General features: G+C 36.1%; 2 protein-coding genes across 13 annotated transcripts in view; both read right to left on the bottom strand.

Annotated features, from left to right (window-relative positions):
• Window positions 1-5,122, bottom strand: part of gramd4a (GRAM domain containing 4a) — a 67,055-nt gene extending 61,933 nt beyond the window's left edge. For 3 of the 7 annotated variants that reach the window (XM_056749050.1, XM_056749053.1, XM_056749055.1), the window contains exon 1: window positions 4,270-4,518. In XM_056749050.1, coding sequence (XP_056605028.1) covers window positions 4,270-4,298 — 29 coding nt within the window. In that variant the 5' untranslated portion in view covers window positions 4,299-4,518. Of the gene's footprint in view, window positions 1-4,269; window positions 4,519-4,982 lie in introns of those variants that run through there. The other 4 variants (XM_056749049.1, XM_056749051.1, XM_056749052.1 and 1 more) reach the window with 4 other exon arrangements.
• A 1,673-nt stretch (window positions 5,123-6,795) lies between these two features.
• Window positions 6,796-23,057, bottom strand: part of celsr1a (cadherin EGF LAG seven-pass G-type receptor 1a) — a 78,866-nt gene continuing 62,604 nt past the window's right edge. For 2 of the 6 annotated variants that reach the window (XM_056747904.1, XM_056747907.1), the window contains 22 exons: window positions 20,371-20,491; window positions 20,077-20,260; window positions 19,875-19,976; window positions 19,194-19,288; window positions 18,813-19,022; window positions 17,882-18,065; window positions 17,441-17,584; window positions 16,953-17,127; window positions 16,652-16,819; window positions 16,005-16,131; window positions 15,177-15,377; window positions 13,879-14,053; window positions 12,648-12,760; window positions 12,487-12,566; window positions 12,251-12,377; window positions 11,761-11,886; window positions 11,419-11,552; window positions 10,825-10,925; window positions 10,451-10,594; window positions 10,035-10,262; window positions 9,143-9,401; window positions 6,796-7,854 (listed from right to left, as the gene is read on the bottom strand). In XM_056747904.1, the coding sequence (XP_056603882.1) occupies window positions 7,830-7,854; window positions 9,143-9,401; window positions 10,035-10,262; window positions 10,451-10,594; window positions 10,825-10,925; window positions 11,419-11,552; window positions 11,761-11,886; window positions 12,251-12,377; window positions 12,487-12,566; window positions 12,648-12,760; window positions 13,879-14,053; window positions 15,177-15,377; window positions 16,005-16,131; window positions 16,652-16,819; window positions 16,953-17,127; window positions 17,441-17,584; window positions 17,882-18,065; window positions 18,813-19,022; window positions 19,194-19,288; window positions 19,875-19,976; window positions 20,077-20,260; window positions 20,371-20,491 (3,223 nt within the window). In that variant the 3' untranslated portion in view covers window positions 6,796-7,829. The remainder of the gene's footprint in view (window positions 7,855-9,142; window positions 9,402-10,034; window positions 10,263-10,450; window positions 10,595-10,824; window positions 10,926-11,418; window positions 11,553-11,760; window positions 11,887-12,250; window positions 12,378-12,486; window positions 12,567-12,647; window positions 12,761-13,878; window positions 14,054-15,176; window positions 15,378-16,004; window positions 16,132-16,651; window positions 16,820-16,952; window positions 17,128-17,440; window positions 17,585-17,881; window positions 18,066-18,812; window positions 19,023-19,193; window positions 19,289-19,874; window positions 19,977-20,076; window positions 20,261-20,370; window positions 20,492-23,057) is intronic. The other 4 variants (XM_056747902.1, XM_056747906.1, XM_056747903.1 and 1 more) reach the window with 3 other exon arrangements.

Here is a 23,057-nt window from a genome sequence, read left to right as displayed (position 1 = left end):
TTGGCCATGTCGCTACTTGTTAAAAGAGTTTGAAATTATGATATAGATAAGAGATTTACACTTAATTATTAGATGACCCCGAAGGATACATTACAGGAGCTTACCATGCTTAATATGTTGTGGAAACAGGCAAATACAGTGGCAAGAAAAAGTATGTGAACCTTTTGTAATTTCATGTTTTTCTGAATAAATTTGTCATAAAATGTGATCCGATCTTCATCTAAGTCAAGGGTATTGACAAATAAAGTGTGTCTAAAATAATGACACAACATTTTTTGATCTTTCATGTCTTTAGTGAGAACAACCAAAAAAAACTCATAGTGCTTGTGGAAAAAGTACGTGAACCCTTGAGTTCTTTCTTTCTTTCTTTTGTTTAATGGCGGTTGGCAAACCAGCTCCCTTGAGTTAATGACCTCAAAAAATAGCTAACTGGAGTCAGGTTTTAGCACACCTGGAGACTCGTTAAGATAATACGTTTGGAGGTGTGGACTACAACCACTTTGACTGATAAAAAACCCTCACACTTTTGTAGTTTGCTCTGTACTGTACTGTATTTGAGCCATGCCTCGCCAAAAAGAGCTGTCAGAGGATTGACAATTAAGAATTTTTTATTTATATAATGCTGACAAGCGTTACAAAGTTATTTCAAAGGCTTTATAAATTCACCAGTCTACAGTTAGGCAAACAATCTACAAATGGAGACACTTTGGGACTCTTGCTATTCTTCCAAGAAGTGGGCGCCCAGTCAAAATGACACCAAGATTGCAACAAAGACTATTCAATGAGGTAAAGAAACAACCCCGAATGACCGCCAAAGATTTGAAGGCATCATTGGAACTTGCTAACATCTCTGGCCATGAGTCTACAATATGTAAAACACTGAACAAGCAGGGTATCTACTTCAGGACACCATGAAGGAAGCCACTGCTTACTTGGAAGGACATTGCTGCACGCCTGAAGTTTGCAAAAGAGCACATTGACACTTCACAGCGGTATTGGCAATCATGATTTGGGCCTGCTTTGCTGCATCAGGGCCTGGCCAGCTTGGAATCATTTATGGGAAGATTAATTCCCAATTATATCAGACAATTCTTCAGGATTATGTGAGAATGTCAGTACGTCAGCTCAAACTGTGTAGAAGGTGGGTGGTGCAACAGGACAACGACCCAAAACACCTGAGCAAGTCCACAACAGAATGGCTCTAGAAAAACAAAATCCGCCTTTTGAAATGGGGCCAAATCAGACCCCAGACCTCAACCCAATAGAGATGCTATGGATTGACTTGAAGAGGGCCATACACATGAGACGTTCATAGAATATGACCGAGCTAAAGCAGTTCTGCTAGTAAGAATGGGCTAAAATTCTTCAAGGATGTGCAGGTCTGATCCACAGCTACAGGAAGCGCCTGGTTGAGGTTATTGCTGCCAAGTGGGGAGTCAACCAGTTATTCATTCTTAGGGTTCACCTTCTTTTTCCACTGCTATTTCGAATGTTGAATGGGTGTGTTCAATAAAGACATGAAACATCAGAATTTTCTTGTTATTATTTTTAGACGCATTATGTTTGTCAATAGCCTTGACTATGAAAATCAGATCACATGTTATGATCAATTTGTTCAGAAAACGAGATTCCCAAAGGTTTACATACTTTTTCTTGCCACTGTAAAATTTACTGATTTGTTTGCATTAATCAACTGTACTCTGTGCACATTCACAAGACTGCAAGTAAGTCTAGTGCAGTGGTTCTCAAACTGGGATTCCCCAAGATGGATCCAGGGGGTCACATATTTTGTGGCAAATAGAAATACAGAAATATGTCATAGATTTTATGCAATCAAACATCAGAAAAGTAAGACCACCAACCAAAAGAATTGATATTCCAACATTGTATGACTGAATGTGTTTTTGGCGTAATTAAAAAATTAAGTTTAAGATTATAAGTCTCTATATGGAGTGCTGCAAAGCGATGCACTCTACACAAAGGGGGCCTTGCAACAAAAAAGTTTTGGTTTTTGGTTTGCTTAAATCACTACATAAATTATAATTAAAAGAAATAATGCGTACCTGTTGCAAACATTATACACAAAATAATATGATAAACAAAGTACAGCTCTTCATGTTTCTGTGACTGGTATTTTACAGAGAGATAAAGACCAGTTTATCCCAAAAGCGTAGGTGTAAGTAACTGAACTTCCGGTACACAGTCACGAACAATAGAGTGCCCGCAGATTATTTATGATAACAATCAAAAGAAGCCGGGAAGAACCGTTCCTTGCCTAAACTTGTCTCTCCAATATTTTGAATTTAGACTCCGGTACGTTTAAAGTCCCCATGAGCCAGAAGTTGCGATCGCTTTTACTTCCGTATTTTGATGTATTTCCCAGTGAAATTGAATTTTGAACAAGAATAATAGTGGGGGTGGCTTTCGTCTTTCTCTGGGATTTGAATGGATGTCTAAAAATTGCCGCTGTAATTTTTAAATGGAACTGGCAGCAGACTGACAGTTGAAGAGGAGCCCAGCCTTAAATCATATGTCTGTTAAGATGGATAGTCAAGTCATTATAGGACTGAAGTGCATTGTCAGATTTTAACTGAAGATTTTGAGGGCACACGATGTATAAAAAGATAATGACCCACATTGATAAACTATTTAGAAAAAACGTTGCAATATTTCATGAAAAAAAGGCATTGCAATTTTTTATTCACTGCGACTTCACACAGGACCCATTCAACATTAATATTTTTGATAAACTGAACATACAACAAAATTCAACAAATATTTTATTTAATACAATTATTATACAATAAAATAAGAATATAAATTAATATTAACATAAATTAAATATAAATAGTTATTATTAGACACTAGCCAAACACAACCCGGAAGTTAGCTTGGGGTATGAAAGGTCTAGAGTAGCTGAAATTGTTGAAGCAGCTAACAATATAAGAGAGTATTTCCTTTGTATTTTTGTGAAAAACTATTTGAGTTCAACAGCCAGAACCCTGATAGTGTCAGCCTTATTTTAGCCAAGACTGCCCCTGTACAATTAGTACTGATTTTGCTAACATTGCCTACCCCTACATGTACAATGTTAAAATGCCAACAAAAAGAAGGAAAAACTGCATTATGTAGATGGAGCTGGAAAAGCTAACAACACTAAATGGATCAAGGTCCCTTGAGTTCGAGAGCAGACATTACTTTGAGAGCTTTCGGTGCTTATTATCGTAAAACACACAATCATTTTTTTTACAAAAAATTGTAATTTGTGAGATTTTTTTGCCATAAGAGTTATCAGAAGTCTTAGAACACAAATCGGTCCAAATGTATCCACATACAGAACATCTCCAGGTCCCCACACTGCCCACATCTCTACATAAAAATCCATCGCTTAGGTTCTATGATTGACTAAAGAACGCTGATAGTTTACTGTGAGAGTACAGCGGAGAACACATTACAAGGACATTTATATCTTATACAGCGTGGTTTTTCATTGACAAAGCAATCCTACACAAAAACAAACAAACATACCTATAAATCAAGAGATCACTAATCAATCTGATCAATCAAACCCCACAATATAAGACGAAACAAACCAATTGGTAAGAAAATCTAAATCAATGAATATAAAGTAAAATAGAGAATCAAAGAAACAAATGATCAATTGAACCCATGAAGACTTTAAAGGGTCATTACCAGGGATTCCACAAAGTCAGAAACAAATATATAGTATAATGCAATGTAGGTCGCTTTGGATAAAAGCGTCTGATAAATGTATACATTTAAATGTAATTCCTTGCACAAATGAAACAAGGAATCAGAGAATAAACGAATCAGCTTGACAGCCTCAATGGGTCATTATATCAGATATTGAATCGCTGTACACTTCCCCATCACGCACTGTGACCACAATCTCAACACATGTAAGCACACATAAACGTTACATGTATCATTTTAAGAATCGTGTGAATATAATACAATGTTTGTCATGGTGTCCAACATAATAATACATCTTGTCCTTGATCATGTCTGAATGACAGAATAATGTAGTATTCCTGAAGCACATATAAATGACACAATATGGGTAAATGATACATTTTATGACGTATACACGCTCGTTTAATTCGATGAGCCCTAAGTGCGACACAGTCAGTGACATGAGCCGCTTTATTTTAAGCTTAATGTTACTAGACATGACAGTAAAGGACATGTATCGTAAATCGACTGTTTTCGTCTTTGGTATTTATTTATAGCGTGTATCTTGAAGCTTACCCAGCTCGTAAATCGTAGCAAAGTTTCATGAACCCCGTTGACAGTGTAAAGACGATCCTTTAAACACCTGCTGGAAAACTGCTGGAAATTATACACCAGATAGCCGCCAAAACGCACTTGTCTTGTTTTGTTAAAGAGCTCTGTGATTTCCCTGGAGTCGTGATTATGTGTGAGTTAATGTCAATCTGCCCCTTAGAGAACAGCGACCTTGTTATATCTTCATGTTGATGTCTGAACTCTCTCACTCACTCACACAGGCAAATCCTCTAAAGCCGTGCACTGATCTCTTAAAGGGGCCGTACTAACAAAAGTGGACGCAAGAAAGCTCACTTTATTCTTTTCTGGGAGCAATATTTTCCATATAAAAACTCGCAAATCTAAAAGTTAAACTAAACTAAATTTAACCAGTTGTTTTTATTTGAGTTATTATGCTTTAGGATTTTGTCTTTTATTATTTTTTCATAATAGTAATCGTGTAACTTGGTGAAGTACTGCGTAACGTTTGTGGGTTCGTTAACATTCTGAATTTGAGTTTGGCTAAAAAGAAACTTGAATGATAAAATAAGGTTGTTCATAACCCAAACATTGAGGGAATATAACAAATACAATGTACCTATAGTTTAACGGTAGTTGGTAAGGAACGTCGAACCAAACTAGAATTTTAAAGCTTATGCTTAATAATGACATATCCAGAAAAAAAATATATTACTTACATGTTTCTTGAAAGCTGCTCTCTCTGTCGATCATCAGAAACAGAGCTCTCTTCCTGCATCTACTCATTATGACCTTTGACAACAAACCTCAATCATTAAACCTCTTTTGAACCTGAATCAGCAATTCCGATGATAAGATTACAGAATAGTTCAAACTAAATTTACAGTTTTGATCAAAAACAGAAAGAGTTATATCTTACAAATGAGTAACTTCTCCAAACAAAAACAGTACGGATGCAATTCTCTTTAAATGACGTGATTGAGTTAATGCACCGGTAGATGGCGCCAGATAAGCTTTTATCCAGTATGCCTACTTGAACCTTCCTGGATCTCATAATCTCGTTATAGATTATACATACATATTCCCTGGACCGCACAAAACCTTAAAATACTGTTCTTTTCATTCAATGTTTTTCTTTGTTGTTTTCTTCTTAGACAATGTTAATATAAACATAAATTGTTTTAATGCGTTTTAGGCCTATATGTTAGTGTGATTTTACAATTATCTCACATGAACAATGAACAATTGTAGCCTATTTGTATTAACCAACATTACGCAGTCTAAATATGGCACATTGTTTGTATATGCTAGCTAACAGATTAATTGTAAAATGTCCCTGATACTATTATATCTTGGGTGAAACCAGAAAGAGGTTGGGGCCTTTATCTTTATTTGACTATAATTTCTTAGGAATGCTTTTTATACTAAGTTTCTCATAATTTATATAAAAGTTAGGAAAACGTTTGTTTACATAAATATACTGTCAATTAAAATCTATATTAATTGTACTGGTACTCACTATAAGCACTATTATTCGTGAAAATGGCTATTTAACAGATGGTGTTTAATGTGAAAATAAATGTGATTTAGTCCATTATCTTAATGGCTTTATAGCTGTTTAAACAACGGTCACGGTAACAAGTCCCATATCTGAACAACTAACAACTTCTAGGGTAAATTAAATAACATAAGCATTTTTGTCTTGAGGTGTATAAAGCAGAATAATGAATATCTGAATCTCAGCTTTTTCTAACCTGTTCCCTATTATATTTGCAACAACTAAATTTAACTAAACATGTGCACATGACATTCTGGAATCTCACCCAAATGCTAAACGATGGAACCTTTGCCTTTGTGGACAAAATATAAAATTGAAAGTTACTTGCTGAGCTGTTCTATTGCATATTTTTTTAACATCACATTTGTTCTGCTTGGATTTATCTGATGAAGTTTTCTACCCCTGATTTCTCCTTTGCTCACTTCAATCTCTGCGTGATCGTCAGTGTCTAGTCTGCCTCACATATTAATTTTTTAAGTTGAGAGCATTGCTGAAATAAAACAATGTATTCATTTTGTGTGGGTTTGCTTGGCATTGAACATTTGAATTGTATTGTGTTTATTGGAAGATCTTTTGATTCGACTGTAGGCCAGAGAGGCCACTGTCGGCCACTGCCGTTTCTCACATCATATTTGTTACCGATCAGAATTAAATGTGTTTTCTGTAGCATGTGTTTACAAGGAATGCAAATACATTCTGTTCTCTTTTCAGATAAAGACCATGAAGGTTCTGAAAGCCTTTGTCTCCGTGTTCTGCTTTCTTGACAGCACCAAAGTGGTAAATCAGCAGGATTTTCTTCCTCAAAAATATGTTTGTGCAAGAAAAAAATGTGTGACAACAAAAAATATTTATGTTTTAAAAAAATCTATTTTGGTGAAACTAAAATTAAGTGTGGTGTAACTAAAATAAAATAAGATCTAAAATATGTGCTTGTTATAGGAAAACAGATAAAAGTTTGTACAAGAATCTTACAAATTCATTGACCTTTTATTTTTACAACTTAATTTTTTCCAGTGTCTCAAAACATAAAAATAAATACAGCTTTACATTTCAAAATCCAGTGTTTTTCTTGTGGGAAACTATAACATCTGCTTCTTTGGAATACGTATCATAGACTGTCATAATTACAAAATAATCCAGATTCCTTTTAAAATTTGAGTATAAGGGCCACCACAGGTCTTCACAGTTCAAACATTATTGTTACAATCACCACCAACCAGACAAACTGATGAAGTTCTGCAGTGTTGTCTTGTTTTTAATGGGTATTTAGTCTTTAAAATAAGTGTATTGGGGACTGCAGCACCATAGCGACCAAACAATACAAATCAAATACAAAACGATTTGGATGCAATCACATCAGAAAAAAGGTCTCGAAATAAACGTCATTAAAATTGCTCATTTCAATATACAAAGTGTCTTAAAATTCACATACAAAATATTACAATTTAAAAAAATATATCTACAAAATAATTACATGAGGAAGGTATTCAAAGACCATTCGGACGGTGTGACCAGGGCACTTAGTGACAATAACAGCCTTCCGTGATTTCCATTTCCTAAACAGAAAATGCGTCTACACAGTTCCAGCCTTGTGTGATTTTGTGCATGAGAGCACTTGAAGAAAGCACTAGTGGTAAAACCTAAAAATCACATTTTAATTCATATGTGTCTCTTCAAATCCACCTATCACTCAGAATAAGCACTATTCGATCGCCATTCTGAGGGTAGTACCACATCAAGTGGTTTGGCACATTTTCCATCTATTCTTGCTTACCCCTCTTTTGTATTTACATACATACATTCCCTTTATCTTTTCTTAAATTTAAGGCAGACATCTGTAGTAATACTGTCCTCCAACAGGGCATGGATCCCAGGCACACGCTGGAGAGCGATATGTGCCTATCGGGAGGTCCTCCACGTGAACCTTCTTTGTTTTGCGTCTCTCTCGCTGCCAGGGACTCAAATTCTCCCCTCATGAGGGCAAAAGTTCCTCAGGGTTCCTGCTGGGTCAGATTGATGTTTCGTTACTGCCTCTGTAGTGAGCAGAAAGGGAGAGTATGGGAAGGAGGATACATGCGGGTTAGGAGGGTGTACAGGCAGGTATAGTTATAGTTTACATGCCACATAAACAGCAGGTGTAAAGAAGATTTGGGTTCTGAACACATGCCTGAGTAGAGACACAGAATAAGAGGACTCAGGTTGTCGAGAACTTAGTTAAATCTAGCGGCAAGGTTGCGAATCGCAACCATCCGCTCACTCCATCCCTCCCGTTTGAAACACTGCGACGGCTGACAGACCATGGCGAATTATATGCAAGGGGACCCGCGGTGTATGTTTATAGAAATAGCTCATTCTATGTTAATAAAAACATAAAGCTTCATTAAGTAAGCTCTTTATACACCTCTGAAGACATAGTTATGTTTATTATACTGCATTTATGTCAATAGATCCTCCAAGAAATGTCAAACTGGACCTTTAAGTAGATATTAAAATTAAAATCTGTAACACTACCAGTCTTTCTAGAGTATCGATGGTACCAACTCTATTTTATATCGCTGTGCTATCACCACGGTTCAAATATGTATCTGTTTTTTTATTTTCCCTATATCTATCTATATAACTATGTTTATTGTCTGTTACATTGTCTTTTCGGTACAGTTGCTTTGCAACAATGCAAAAATATGAAAAGTGTGAAAGAAATAATCATTATTTTTTAATCTCATAAAGAACTATAATTGACATCGTGCACTTTTTACAAAATCTTCTAAATAATACAAATCTCTCGGATGAGCAGAAAGAACACACATTTTAAATACTTTCTATTGAGGTGGCTAGTGAGTATATAAGCTAGTCTGTAAGGCTTGTGTAAGCTGTTTCTTTACCAAATACGTCAATTATTTATAGGGTTCAAATTTCAACAGTCACATACAAATTGCATTGTTTAGGGTATCTGGTGGCATGTTTAAAAGACATTTTGTGTTAAAAGTCACTTTGAACCTAGAACATTTCTTTTGTTTCTTTGCTGTTTAATTTATCTTCTTTACTTATTTTATCTCGAATACGTTTTATCTTAAAGACTTAAATTTCATACAGTATAATAGAGAAATGCTGCTATAATGTTTTAAATAAAAGCAGTGCAATTTCAAATTTATATCAAGAGTTGTACAATTTTACTAGCATTGACATGGACTATATTTGGTACAACCCTGCCACGTTGCACAATCGCTTACTGATGAGATTTAACTTAGTCTCGACACACAATAACAGAAGGAAAAGAGCAGATCTGGGTAAGTTGGGGAGGAGTGTGCAAAGAAGTCTTACTCAGAGTCTGACTGGTTGCCGCCATTGACAGTCCCTGATCTCAAATTCATGGCCATGCCGTTCTGATTCTCTCTTGGAGGGACAGGTGGCCGATGAGGGGGTTTGATCAGGATGTTGTTGCCCCCATCATTAGAGGTTATAGAGGGCGCTCTGGAGGATATGGTGGGGGGATTGTAGTCTGACAGCTTCTCTCTCAGTTTGTTTTTCATGTTTTTGTCTGTAAGTGGGGGAGGATATCTGATCTTGTTCTTCAGAATACCTGTGAAGAGAGAGAATATAAACACATTAGAATGTGTAACATCAAGGCAACAAGTAATAAATTCTAGAATTCATCAGTGCGTGTTGTTCTAATATAAACAATAAAATTGCCCCTGAAAAACTTTTTATCATCTCTTTTACTGTGTAAACAATGTTATTATCTATAAAATGTATTTCATTCCTGATTGATATCCTATCCTTAACATCCTATTTTACTGGTCAATTTTCGATGAAGCTCTTTTTACAGCAAAAGCTTTACTACATTAGTACATTACTTTTACTGAAAAGAATAAGCATTTAGTGTTAAAATGCTTTAAAAACAGAAAAAATATTAGAAAAAATATAAAATTAGAAAAATACAAAAAAGTCACACATATCTAGAGAATTGTTATTAAACCATTGTATTTAAAATATGTCACATCAATCTTTAAACAGTTTAAAATATTATAACATATAATGTTATAAGGTTTATAATTTGACAACATTGTTGTTATATTTATGTTTATTTTTTCATGGATTTATATCGTCAAAAGAGATTCATAACTATGCCCTTTTCATATGCTCTTGAAAAATACTAACAGGAAGACTAGCTGACATGAATGAATTTAAAAGCATTTCTATTTTAAGCTCTCACCCTTTCTCTGTTCAGGCTGATGGTTGCTGTTGGGTTGTATTGATGATGTTTGGTGTTCTTTATCCTGGGCCGTCTCTCCAATGTGATTGAGTTTATTCTCCTGATGGAGTTCCACGTTGACTTTAGTTTCCACCCTTAGTTTCTCTGCCCCTCCTGGATCTTCACTGTCACTGGCTGTCACGGCTTCAGATGGCCAGTAAGGCTTCACGTGATTGGATACAGTGTCCACTGAGACAAAAAACGGAGCATTTTACACCAGCTACCAATTTTAAAAGTTTGACATTTCTATAAGTACAGTATACAGTATATGTTCTATTTTTGATAGGGTTGTGAGACGAAGCTTCTAGTATCAATACATTCAATTTGTGACATATTTAACCTGAATATTATTAGAAATAAATAAATTTGTCTCGTACCTTTTGGAGTGCTGTGTAGTGGCTGTCTCTCATTATTCCATTTTGGTTTCATTTCAATATCTTCATCTTCACTGTCAGACGAATGAGAGGATGCGTACGAGCTGCTGTGTTCGTCCACGGATAGCTCACTGTCTGAATCAGAGTCTGAAAACAAAAAACCTTTTGTCAATATCTCAACAACCATTTACAAATTACATAACACCTCTGGATTATTTGCATATCATTCTTATAATATAAATAATGTGTAATAGGACGAGCAAACACACAGTTAAAAGTTAATGACGCTTTACATTTGAATTTGTTCATAAAATCCAAAAAAGCTGAATTTCTTCTTAAACAGAAAGTAAATATCAGGGCTGACAGAATATTCTTACCATCTGCTTTAGTTCCGTTATGGAAGAGCGAGCCATCCATGTCAGTGTGTCCGGCTTTAGCATTTCCAGAAGAAACACCAGCCTTCTGACCTAATTCATCTCTGTAAATGTATAATAAATTGAAGATAAGTTGAAGAAAATACATAAAAGATAAGACCAGACTTTAAATTTGAGAGTATTCTGGTTTAAATATGAGAGTAGACAAAAGAAAGTGTGATTGCATTTCTCCAAATCAGTTATATAGAACAGGCTGTTTTAATTAATATTTTAATGAAGATTTCATAATGCAAAAATAGTTGTCACTATAGTGCTAAAAAAAACACATATATTATAACATTAACAACATCCTGTGTCAATAATTATTTTTTGTATACACTTGGACAAACACACACATGTGATGTTTCCATGTCCATGTGGTATAAGTTTGCATACTGTATATGGTGCAGTAACATTGCCAAGCATAAGCCATGCACCTTTGCGCATGCATTTAAATACTCATAAAAACTAAAGCAAAGAAGATTAAGAAAGTTCAAGTGAGATTGTGAGAGGTGAGAAACAAGAGTAAAGCGCTGTTCCCCTGCAGTAGCGTGTTACCTCTGCATGTAAGCAATGTAGCTGCTATGGCTCTTGGCTGACCTGACTGTGCTCTCTAGCGATGCAGTGGACTCGCCGATGGCCGAACGGAACAGCACCCCATCCTCGTATGTGTTATTACAGTTCAGCGTACGCTAAAAACAAAAAAGCATGTCAGAGCACGTTACTGTTGATCATACTCAGGGCCACATTACGGCAAAGGTCTTCCTCTCAAACTAAATTGCATGAAATTAATTCATTGAAATCACGTTTACTGATCAAAACCATGGTTTCCAGACCTGTGGATGGAACTTGATTTATAAATATTATGAAATCTGTTTGTTTCGTGCTGTAGAAATTTACCGTGAGCAGGGTGGTGCGTGTAGTATTGGACTCATCCGGTAATGGTTTCTTCCCGGTGAAAACGTTCTTTAGATTCTTTCTCACTTCTTTACTAAACACAATGTAGAAGAAGAAGAAGAATATACCCTGAAAAGATAAATGTTGACATAAATTTGACATCAGGTTTTCTGTTCATTTGATTATTATATCTTTGTTTTCACTGTTTCTTATTGTTTAATGTATATTAATGATCTATACACGGGAGGATATTTTTAAAATTTCTTAAATGGGTATGTGGTTGCTCTGGTTGACTTCTATAATGGGTCAACAAAAAAAATATATAAATATTTCTTCACGACCTCCTTTATTGCAACCATTGGAATTGTTCAAGTTCTCTCTTTTCGCCAGGCAAAAAAGAAAAAATATTCTAAATGACAACAGCAAATCATAATAGCATGTTGTTTAAAGTTTATTTTGAAGAACATGAAGTTATGAATAGAAGAAGTGTTACCTGCAGACAGCTGAAGATAGCAAACAGGTAGTGGAACAACATAAGATCATTGTTAACAGCTATTAAACCCAGCAGCCAGGTGGCGCTAATGAGCAACAGCAGCAGGAAGGCCATTCGAAGTGCAGGACTGGTGAACACACAATAAAAAAAATATTAAATAATGAGATTTTAACTAAAAACCACTCATATTAGACAGTAAATGATACTAGAGATAAGGACAGGATAAAGTGTCTTACATAACTCCAGACTTCTCATAAGAACGCTGTCTGCGGCCACACGACGCCTTTGCAGCCAGCACAAAGATAACAATGTTAACCTGTGAATGAGAAATGTAAAGTCCATTAAGCCATGAAACTGAAATTAAACTACTGAAAAGGTTTCAGATGTATCGACTCACCAGCACAACTACAGCGATGGGTCCAGCGAAGCTCCAAATAATGGTGTCGTGGACAGACAGCCAACAGAAATCGGGGTTCCCGTAACCCTGAGGATCCAGTCCCACGGCCAGACCTGACAACACAAACATCAACATGGATTAAAGAACATGTGAGTGCTTTGTAAAATTCTTCTACTGTTTTAAAGTCCCCGAGCATTCAATAATTGTATCATTTAAAACACATATTTAAGCATTAAAATTACATATGTAAAAGTTTTGTTCTGTGATAATAATTTCTTCCTTAAAATGACTTGAATGTAACTCCACACACTTGCTTCAATTAGTTTACGAGATTCATTATTATGCAAATTAGTTCTCGCCTCCATTAAATCGCAGGAGTTTGGAACAGTGTGAGCAGCGCATACTCATGTTGCAGAAGCAAAACTAAAACAGCAGCGATCGTTTCAGTGCTGAGTCTATGCGCCATCCTTCCATATCTATGACTCTATTAACATGATTGGTTACAGCGTTATGATGTCACAAACAGAGGCAGTTTTAAACTGCATTTTTTTAACTGTCTTTGGTAAACTGCTGTTTTATGGAGTAAATTCTCAGCAAATGTTTATCTTAAAGCTTTTTAAAAAAAAATAGTTTAACACATTAACAACATTAAAACTTGATTTTCACCTCAGGGGGTTACTAGGGTTTTTGTTATTGTGTCACCTTGTAGTTACTAGATAGGTAATGAGGGTGATCAAAAAGGCATGTTTACATGTTTTCTAGGGTTGTCTAATGGATGCAAAGGGTGTTCTATATGGTCTCTGAGGTTAAATGGAGAGGAGATGAGTTTGGGTCAACCTCTATTATGTGTATGTTAGGGGCTTTTTCGCTACTTTGAGCATGTGCCAGTAAAGAATGTGACACCCATTATGGAGAACAGAGCCATTACAGAGAAAAAAAGAAAAGGAAAAGAGAGGAAGAGATAGAAAGAGAGAGAGAGACAGGGAGAGAGTAATATGAAGACACCGGCATTCTGTCTCTTTCCCACAGGGATCACACACACACACCAATTAAAGGAGGGGCGAGCCCAAGCACGAGATCATGGGTGTGTATGTGGTGTGTGTGCTTTACAGTCCACTACAATGGTTTATTGCTGGTGCTGTGTATGTGAACTTCAACTTCATTTAAAACTGTAGGTGTGTGACTGTGATGAAACTGTGGATAAAATAGAAAGAGAGTGTGTGTGTCTAACCTGTAATAATGGCAGGAATCCCCCAGCCTATTGCGTAGTAGAAGCGCATGTGACCGTGGTTGATGTTCCTGACCTCAGTGAGCATACGGTATATGTGCAAACCCTCCACAAATGTCCAGGCAAATGTGCACATGTAGAAGTAGTGCAGTAGTATGGCTATTACCGTACACACAAACTAAAGAAAGAAACACATTGTTAGTATCAAGCAGAAAACAACTTGTAAAATGGATTTTTTTCTCTCTCCACTGAAACAGCGATCCTCTACTGGCCAATTCCATTCTTATTATAAAAAAAAGTTTGGTAACACTTTCCTTGAATCATGAATGTATAGAGCATCATAAAAGTAGTTTTAAAGCATTGTAATGCACCTTTTAATGCATTGTAATGTCTTATAAATAATTGTTATTACAGTTAATACATTATAACACTCAGCAATTCATTGTTTCACTATACATTTTAAATTGGTTATAATTCTTTACAACAACATATAATGCATTACAACACACATTATGAAGAATTATAATGCATTTTACCCTTTTATAACTCTTTATAATGCATTATACATACATGCTTCAAGGATAGTGTTACCAAAAGTTTTTCCTGAAGGATTTTACTATATTAATAGCACAGACTTGAAGGTTTAAATATGAGGTCTCTCTTAACATGTTTTAAATCATTTTTGCACATGATTTTCCATATTCTGAAAGTGCCATTTTCGGGCTTGTCACATCCATAACCTTAGTATAAAATAAAGTAAATATTTTATGTTCTTTAAAGGCCCATCCTTTCTCCATTTGTTAGGTAATATTGCATCTGGTTTGTACAGTTTAATTCAAAGAAATTCTTCTAAGTACGCAGTCTCAGTCTCAAGGGTTTAGTAAAATATAAACAGGTGGTTTAATATATTGGTAACAAACAAATTCTTGGAGTGTTTATATGTCACATCCATAATGCTGGAATTGCTTTTCTCAATCTCCTCTGGTGGTGAATCATGCAAAACCAAAGTTGTAACCTCAAAGCTGCATAACCCACTGGTATATCAAGCTATTAATTAAAGACTTAAACCAATTAGTGGAATTTGAGAACAGAAATCTAAATTGGGGAAATTGGGAAAAGGGAAAGCTCAATGAGGCTTTAATGAGAGATGACACAAAACCACATGTGAGATCTTTATAAACATCGACTTGTGATTTAACCTGAGAAAAGATTAGACCCATAAATCCAGTTTTGTGTGGTCTACAGAGTTGTTCTTTTGTTTTAAGATTTCCTTTAACGTGGTAATATTTTAAGTTCCTCACCGGGTTTTCCGTCTGGTTGATTCCGATGAGGAAGACAAGCTCAGAAAAGAACAAGGCGGCCACCAGGTTCTTGTGGATGCTGAGGAGATTTGATCTTAGTTTATGCAGAATGGCCAGTAGGATGAAGGTGAGTAGAAGAGCCAGGAGAGAGGCGGAGACTGTGGTGTATGTGACAATCTTCAAAGGAAGAACATCACCATGCTGGGAGAAAGAGAGGGTCCATTAAAATGAGAACAATACCAGACACAGAAAAACAAGAAAATACACAAAAAATGAAACTGCTGTTTTAAACAGATGATGGCAACGTAAACACATTTACTCTTTATGGAGAAGACAATTCCAAAATGCACACTGACAATCTCACCAAGATGGTGATAGCGGCAAGAGATATTTGTGTCATAAAGTGTAGTTAAAAGTGAACATTTTCACACAAAATTTGTGTGTGCTATGTATTTTCTTATTAGATTAATATGTATTTTAAGTTTTTCATAATATTTCTCTGGAAGTAATTCAGTCGTCTCATGTGTGGGTCAATATTCCTCCTGGTCCTTGAACAATTTTCCTAAAAGGTAATTTTAGGTTTAATGCTAATTTAAGACCTATAAGGGCTGTGCTAGGATCTATCACATTATGGTAAATTATGGTAATGGTTAGGGATTGGGTTAGAACTTTAATGTTTCGACAGGATTGTTGTTGCAGGAATGTTAACCCACAAATGTGCAGAGAATATTTTGTGTTGCTGCCAAGATGTTTGAGGTTCCATGTCAGTTGGAAAGCATCCTTAGCACACAGCTGCCTATGTTCACTAAGTTAACTGAAGAACAGTACCTCTCTCTTAGAGATATCCATAAGAACGGCAAAGCTTGTCATGTGGTTGCACTGGCAGCTGATGTGGGTGTGGTTTCTGAAGATGAGGTCACAGCCTTTGGATGACCATCCGCCTGTCCCTCCGACACTGATAGAAATAGACAAATCACAGTAAATAACATGATTTTGTAAATAACTTAAATGATAATAATATGTAATATTTGGTTACAGAAGCTTTTTAGAAATGCGAGCTTGACTGCCCTGCAGTTTACTTTATGTGCCCAACATACATTATTTTATTACTCATAAAATCATATTTTACTCATTACTCAAATTACTCATATTTTATTACTGTCATTAACATTCAAATTAATGCAGGGCATCTAAATTTCATCTATAGACCTCTTCGCAAGATGTAAACACTGATCCAGAAGCACTTCCGACTTCATATTTATTTATTATTTTGATTCTAACATACATAATTAAATCTCCAAGACATTTGTTAACATTTCGATTCAGGTACAAATGTTCTGTAGATTATATTTTGTTCAAACATTTGTGTAGTGTTAGAAAACTGAAACAGGAAGTTCTGGACCAGCGTTGTTTACATTTCCGAAGTGGTCCATATACAGGTATAGAGTTGTGTTTATGAAGGTGATGGGACTCACTTGAAGGAGTGGTTCCAGAACACACACACAGGTTTGGATCTCTCCTCTGTCTCAAGTAGGTTGTAGTCCAGCGTAATTGGTTGTTCCAGAGGCATGTGTAACGGCTTACCTTCACTGTACACAGTTGTGCTCACGATGGGTGTGTTAATGACTGGACGGTTCGGCAGCCTGTGGGCATAAAACGCAAATATGACATCTAGCATAGATTTTCTGTTTATTACAACGGTGTTCTGTGCTTAGTATCTGATGTGACATGAATACAGAACCCACCCAAACTAAATATTTGGACAATATTTCGTACCTGAGACTGCGGCGGTCAGGGTCGTAGCGTTCTGGTAAAAGGTGACCAAGTGCTCTGTGGATGATGACTGCAGCCACAGGAAATGGCGGAACACTCTCAGCAAACCTCTTCCTCACAACATGACTGTGCTCTTCATCAGGATTGGTCTGAGCTTCTGGATCATCTGTAGGAGAAACTAGCACATAAGGACAGGTCATTTAGAATATTTTTGATGGTAGTTCACATAATTCTGACACAGTAACACAGTAACAAAGGTTGGGTTATCACCTACTCTACTACCCATTTCACAAAAAAGAAAAAACAAATATCAAGAAAGTAAATCATTAGTAAAAGAGCAAAGTATACAATTTGAGCAGTATATATAAAACACATTATTCTGCATGTTCCACCTCCAGTTCTTGAATCTGGTGTGTATTACAGCTCACAAATGTTTACATCAGTTTATTTGATTAATGAAGCTGTAATTTAGTTTTACTTTAATGTTATACCTTTATTCTCTGAGAATTTGAAGTTGAATTCTGGGAAGAGAACAGATGACTTCAGGTCTTTGGGACACTCCAGGTCAGTCCTCTGAAAACTAGGAATTTTTGACTCATCCGGATATGTCGCATCCAAGTAATCCAACGCAAAAACTGAAAAAGAATCAGATATATTCTTATTGTAAAAACATATTCGTAAATATATACATTTAATTCATATAAATTAAAAATTATATGTAGTAATATAGTACAAATAAAATATAATATATATACATATAAAAGGTATACTGTATATATATATTACATTATGTACATTATATTAATATTTACATTTATTAATTTAACAGATAGGATCCTTATATGTTTACAAATGAGGGAGCATTCAACATTTTGCTGCAGACAATAAGCAAAGTAATAAAATAAAAAAATAACGAATATCCAGTAACTCACCCATGTTCTCTGTGACAATTATGAAAGGTTTCAGGTAGGTCTTCCTCATGTTTTGGGCTACAGTGTTGGCGTAGTCCTCAAAGTTTCTCAGCAGTTGTGCCGTGCCGCCATCTGTTCTTTGTATCTGATCCCAATGATCTCTATTACTGGCATCCAGGATCGCACTGCCAGCCTTTACAATGTTCTGTAACATCCAGGCGCATATTTCACTACTTCAGACACAGATGTTCTAGAGATTTAAGATCTATTAAAATACTGAATTCCGGCCAAGATCAGACATAATGAATGAGTTCTTAAAACGGATCCTTATCCTAAAGCCTTATATCATGATAAGTATGTTCATGTTGCCAAATGTGTTTTAATGTGGGCGTTTTTGTTCTTATGACGTCAGCTGCTTTATGCTGCGTTATATACAGTAATCCGCTAAACCTCGGGGCTCACAATTTTGGGAAGCCCAACATCCAACTGTTGCTATAGCTACAAACATTAATAAAAACATTTTTTATCTGTTTTGTAAGAAAATGCAAGTGGTGCTTTTGTGTACAAAACAATACTATGGTCTGATATGCGGTTGCTAGGGTATAGCTATATGGTTGCCTTGGAGTCATTTTTGGTTTCTAGTCCATTTTCAGGTGGTTTCTAGGGTATTATGAATAGTTGCTACTGACCCAGTTGAAAAAATCCCATCTCCATGTCTATATAATAATATATAATATTTTTATAATAATAATATTTTTTTCTTGTGCCTGGGTACAACTCAGGTTTGATGAAACTCAAAAGACCCCCTTTTAACTTTGCCAGGGCAATCTTATTTCTAATTGTTAGAAAAATTATATTAAATAATAAGCTCTACTCATCAAGAAGCACAATATACATAAGGGGTGAAGAAAACACTAGTAAGTAAAGGTACAAATAAAAGATCACAACCCACCTCATTGAATTTGGCGTCACGCATGGCCGCCAGATTAAAGCCCTGTTGCTTGCTTTCAAATCTCAGAATCCTGGAAATGAGCTGGTAGGTGGTTTTAACGTCATTACCATAGAAGTTACTGGTTTGATCGGTGGCATTCTGTAACATGTGAGCAATGTCGTTCGATTTCTGCCCATCCATCAATGATTCATTATGGTGCAGCTCCTCATTCTGTGGAGTAAAGAACAAGAGGTCTTTCTAAGTCAATTCAACAATTCAATAACACACCACAATATAATACTTAATTCAGTACATAATAAAATAGTAATGAAATATATTTTTTTATTATGTAACTTCTTTAAATATCCCTTATTAATAATGTTACTTAAAAATGATATATACCATTTTTTTGAGTTGAGCAAAGGTCATGGTGGTGCAGTTGAAGAGTTCAGGGGGCAACCAGCCTTTCTCATCACTGCAGTGTCTGACGGCAGTGCCTAAAAAATTAAAAATTGAAAATAAAATATACATATATTTATAGCATAACTTATACTGAAAGGACAGATTTAAAGTGAGAGAGAGATCCTCCCACAACTTTTTTTTCTCAAGTCATTTAACAACACAGGTTCAATGTATCTTTCTACAATCGCTGCCAAGCCAAGCCCTACAATACGTCTCTCTGGAGACAAGGCCTCACTAACATTTGTTTACCTGACCAATGGAAAGAGCTGACTTTAAAGCTCTGCCAATGAGAGTACTTCTGCTTAATCTCAATGGGGTAAGGTAATGCCATGTGAAAGAATAACACTGGCATCTGCACAAGACTCAGCCTATGATTTCACCTCAGTAACTAAATAAATGCCAAACAGTAGCAGCTAGCTACCTGTATGCTAACTAAAATGCTAAAAAAGTAAAAAAAATGTTTGTGTCTTCGAAAACAAAATCGTATATTCGATCTTATTTTTAACTCTTTACTGATAAAAGATTTCCATAAGAAAAACAACAGATACAATTTCTTTAATATCTCAGTTATCTCCTCTAAACAATATAGAGATACATAGTACCAAGAACGGCAACACTCACCAATAGTTCCCTTGGGGCAATTCATGGCAACCGGGCGTCCGAAGTTGGTTCTGGGCCACCAGATTCCAGCATCAAATGCCTTTGGGCATCCCTCATACACAACTGAAGAGTTAAGACAGAAAACATGCCTTCCACATTAATCCATAAGCACATTACAGGAAGTGTGTTTTTAAACTCAAAATAGGTTTAAATGCCTACATACCCTCACAGCCAGTGCTGGTCACCTCAGAGAAGGGGTTGTCACAGCGGTTGCACTGTCGCCCAATCACACCGGCCTTGCAGGGACAATTACCCGTCTCTGGGTCGCATGTTCGGGAGTTGGAACCCAAATGGAAGCAGTCACAAGGGAAGCAGGTGTCGCTGCCTTTCGGTTGATAGTAGTTGTCCTGCATTTAAATAATACGTTGAAACGATAGCCAAGGGACGCTTTAACATTTATTAGACTGTAAAATAATTTTATACTGTTCATTTGTTCGGTTTAAAAAGAAAATTGCACCTTGCAGCGACATTCTCCTGTGGTCTTGTTACAGTCAGAGTTGAAGCCCTTGGTGACGTCACAGTTGCAGGGGCCACACATGGGGCTTCCCCACCAACCCCGAGGACACGGTTTCTCCACCCTGAGTGAGAATCACCATGAGTTCATATGTACATTTTGTTTTCTTAGTAATGACATGCACTGGTGGGGCATTAAAAACAGGTATAATCTTGTGTTTTAGAAAGCAAATAGATCCATTATGATGTCATGTTGACATAACATTTTTCAAGAAGGTCACTGATCTAATAATCTAAGTGCATCATAAAGATCTGTCAACAAACTTCAGCCAAGAACAAACTCCTTCAATCACTGACAGGATTTGTCATGCCACACCAAAGAATGAGATTAGACGTGCCGGTTGGCAGACACTTTGGGAAAAGTAACAGCAAAATGCTCAAGACAAGGAAACTAATGAGAAACAGGTTTGTACAGGTACAAGAAGACCAACTGCCCAGGCAAATAGGTTCAGACATCATTGACTTGGGTGGGCAAAGAGTTTTGTATAGGACTGTGTATATATAATGTATACATCATAAAAAGCAGCTGATCTGGATAGTAAATCTGTTGTTAGTAAACGAACCTCTCCTCCATCAAAACACAACCTCATATGTTGATTGTGCGAACAATTGATTATAACCTATAGTTACATTTAAAAGTTAAACAGCATCTAGTAGCCATAGGAAAACTATGAAATGACATGAATAAAGTGACATCGTGAATTGACTTCATAAAACTTCATCATGAATGACGTTTGACTATTAACTATTCAAAATGCTACTTCATTTATCTGTAATGTGTGAACTATGTACACGGTACTTTACCCATTGTTTTAAATATAAAATTTGCTAAATTTGCTTATACACCTATGCATTTTGCAGATGCTCTGGATTTACAGTCCATTCAAGGTATTGTCACGACCGGCTCAAAGCCGTGACAAATGAATGGAGGAAATACTCGGGTTGGTATAGTAGCAACGAAAAGTGTTTATTAACATAAATAGAATAATAAATAAAACATGAAAACAACAGAATCCAAGACCATTCTGCCTACTTTCAATGCGTCAGACAGAACCAAATGTAAATCAAAACAAAACAAACGGGAGCCAGCCAACAACAATCCGTGTATCATTCGTTCTTTTCATATTCAATTGAGATTCCAAAATCTGAAAATTAAAAAACGGTTTGTTATTTCGTTATTCGTTTATAAATGTGATACCAAAAAACAAATAACGGGTCATTTTTCGTACTTTTGATTTAATGCTCAGATCAAAAATGGGAAATGAAACAAAGGGGACACGACAGATTTTGATTTTGAGATTGAATTTGTTCGATTTGGGTAAGCCGGAAGTTATCTTCGTGTGTGTATGTGTTGCAGTTAAAAGAAGCCTGAAAACCCTCAATCTTGCAGTGATTGACTAAGTAATTTTTTTTGTAATTTCGTATCGACACCCTGGCCGCACTGGAATCATATGCTGATTTAATTAAAGACTTATTTGAAACTGTCAGGACACATAAAGAGATGTCAACTACGCTGCAGAAGATGGGTATCCAGCGAAGTTCTGAAATGAGACGAGGCTGAATCCAGCTTCTTATTCGCAGTTTCTTATTCACGCTTAGCTTCTTAGGGACCATCTCGCGTTTCTCTTCTTTTACGTTTTTAAAATAAAAACTTTTTTGTGTGTGTGTTTCTGTGTGCGCGCGCGTGTGTGTGTGTCTGTTGGCGTGTGTCTGTGCCTGCCTGCCTGCGTGCGTGTGTGAGAGAGAGTGCACAGAGGATGGGCTGCTGCTCGCTGTCTAAGTCATGACCTGCTGAATGCCCCTTGAGATGACCGTGAACTTCACGTGGAACCTCCATCACCCACTCCCCTTAACATTCTCTATATTACTTTGATCGAACAGTTTTTTTAGGCAGCCTATGTCCACCATGAATATTAATCGAATCCAAAAGTACCTACATGTTTGAAAGTGCAATATTCTGGTGCAGAACATGCAGTACGGTTTATGCATGAGTAATTTACGTGTATATTTGTAAAAAAAACATAGTATACACCGTTTTGTTATACTTTGCATATATATAATTAACTGTTTTTATTCTATATATTTATTTTTTCTATTTCCTTTGTTTGTCTATACTGTATTTTTTCATTCTGAGCTCCTGAAACCACAACACGTTGCTTGTCTTTGTGTGCACAATTTGAAAATAAAGCTTATTCTAATTTTTTACTGATCCATTGTTCTTATACAATTTATTATACTCTTGTTGGTCTTAGCCAGTGCATTATACACACATTATATTACTGCTATGTAGTTACATGTATATATATTTAAGTAAACTTTGACACAGAACTGTGTTTTTGTACAAGTATGTCTTTGATGGTGCGTTAAAAGTTCCACAGCTAGGTTACACCTTGTCTTGATGTCTACCGTCATGCAAGAAAACAGTTTTACTGTAGCATTTTTGGGTTATTGGACAATTTGGGGTGCCATATCTCGAGTTCTTTGAGGGTGCGTTAGACGTTCTACATTGGAGTTATACCCAGTATTCATGACTAACATCTAGCCAAAAAGCAGATATTTTTATTGTAGCATTTTGTAGCAGAACTTCGCTGGATACCCATCTTCTGCAGCGTAGTTGACATCTCTTTATGT

This window comes from Triplophysa dalaica, chromosome 5 (genome assembly GCF_015846415.1).
Source record: "Triplophysa dalaica isolate WHDGS20190420 chromosome 5, ASM1584641v1, whole genome shotgun sequence".
NCBI classification, from domain to species: Eukaryota; Metazoa; Chordata; class Actinopteri; order Cypriniformes; family Nemacheilidae; genus Triplophysa; species Triplophysa dalaica.
The sequence above is the reverse complement of the archived record's forward strand: the minus strand, read 5'-3'. Positions and strand labels throughout refer to the sequence as shown.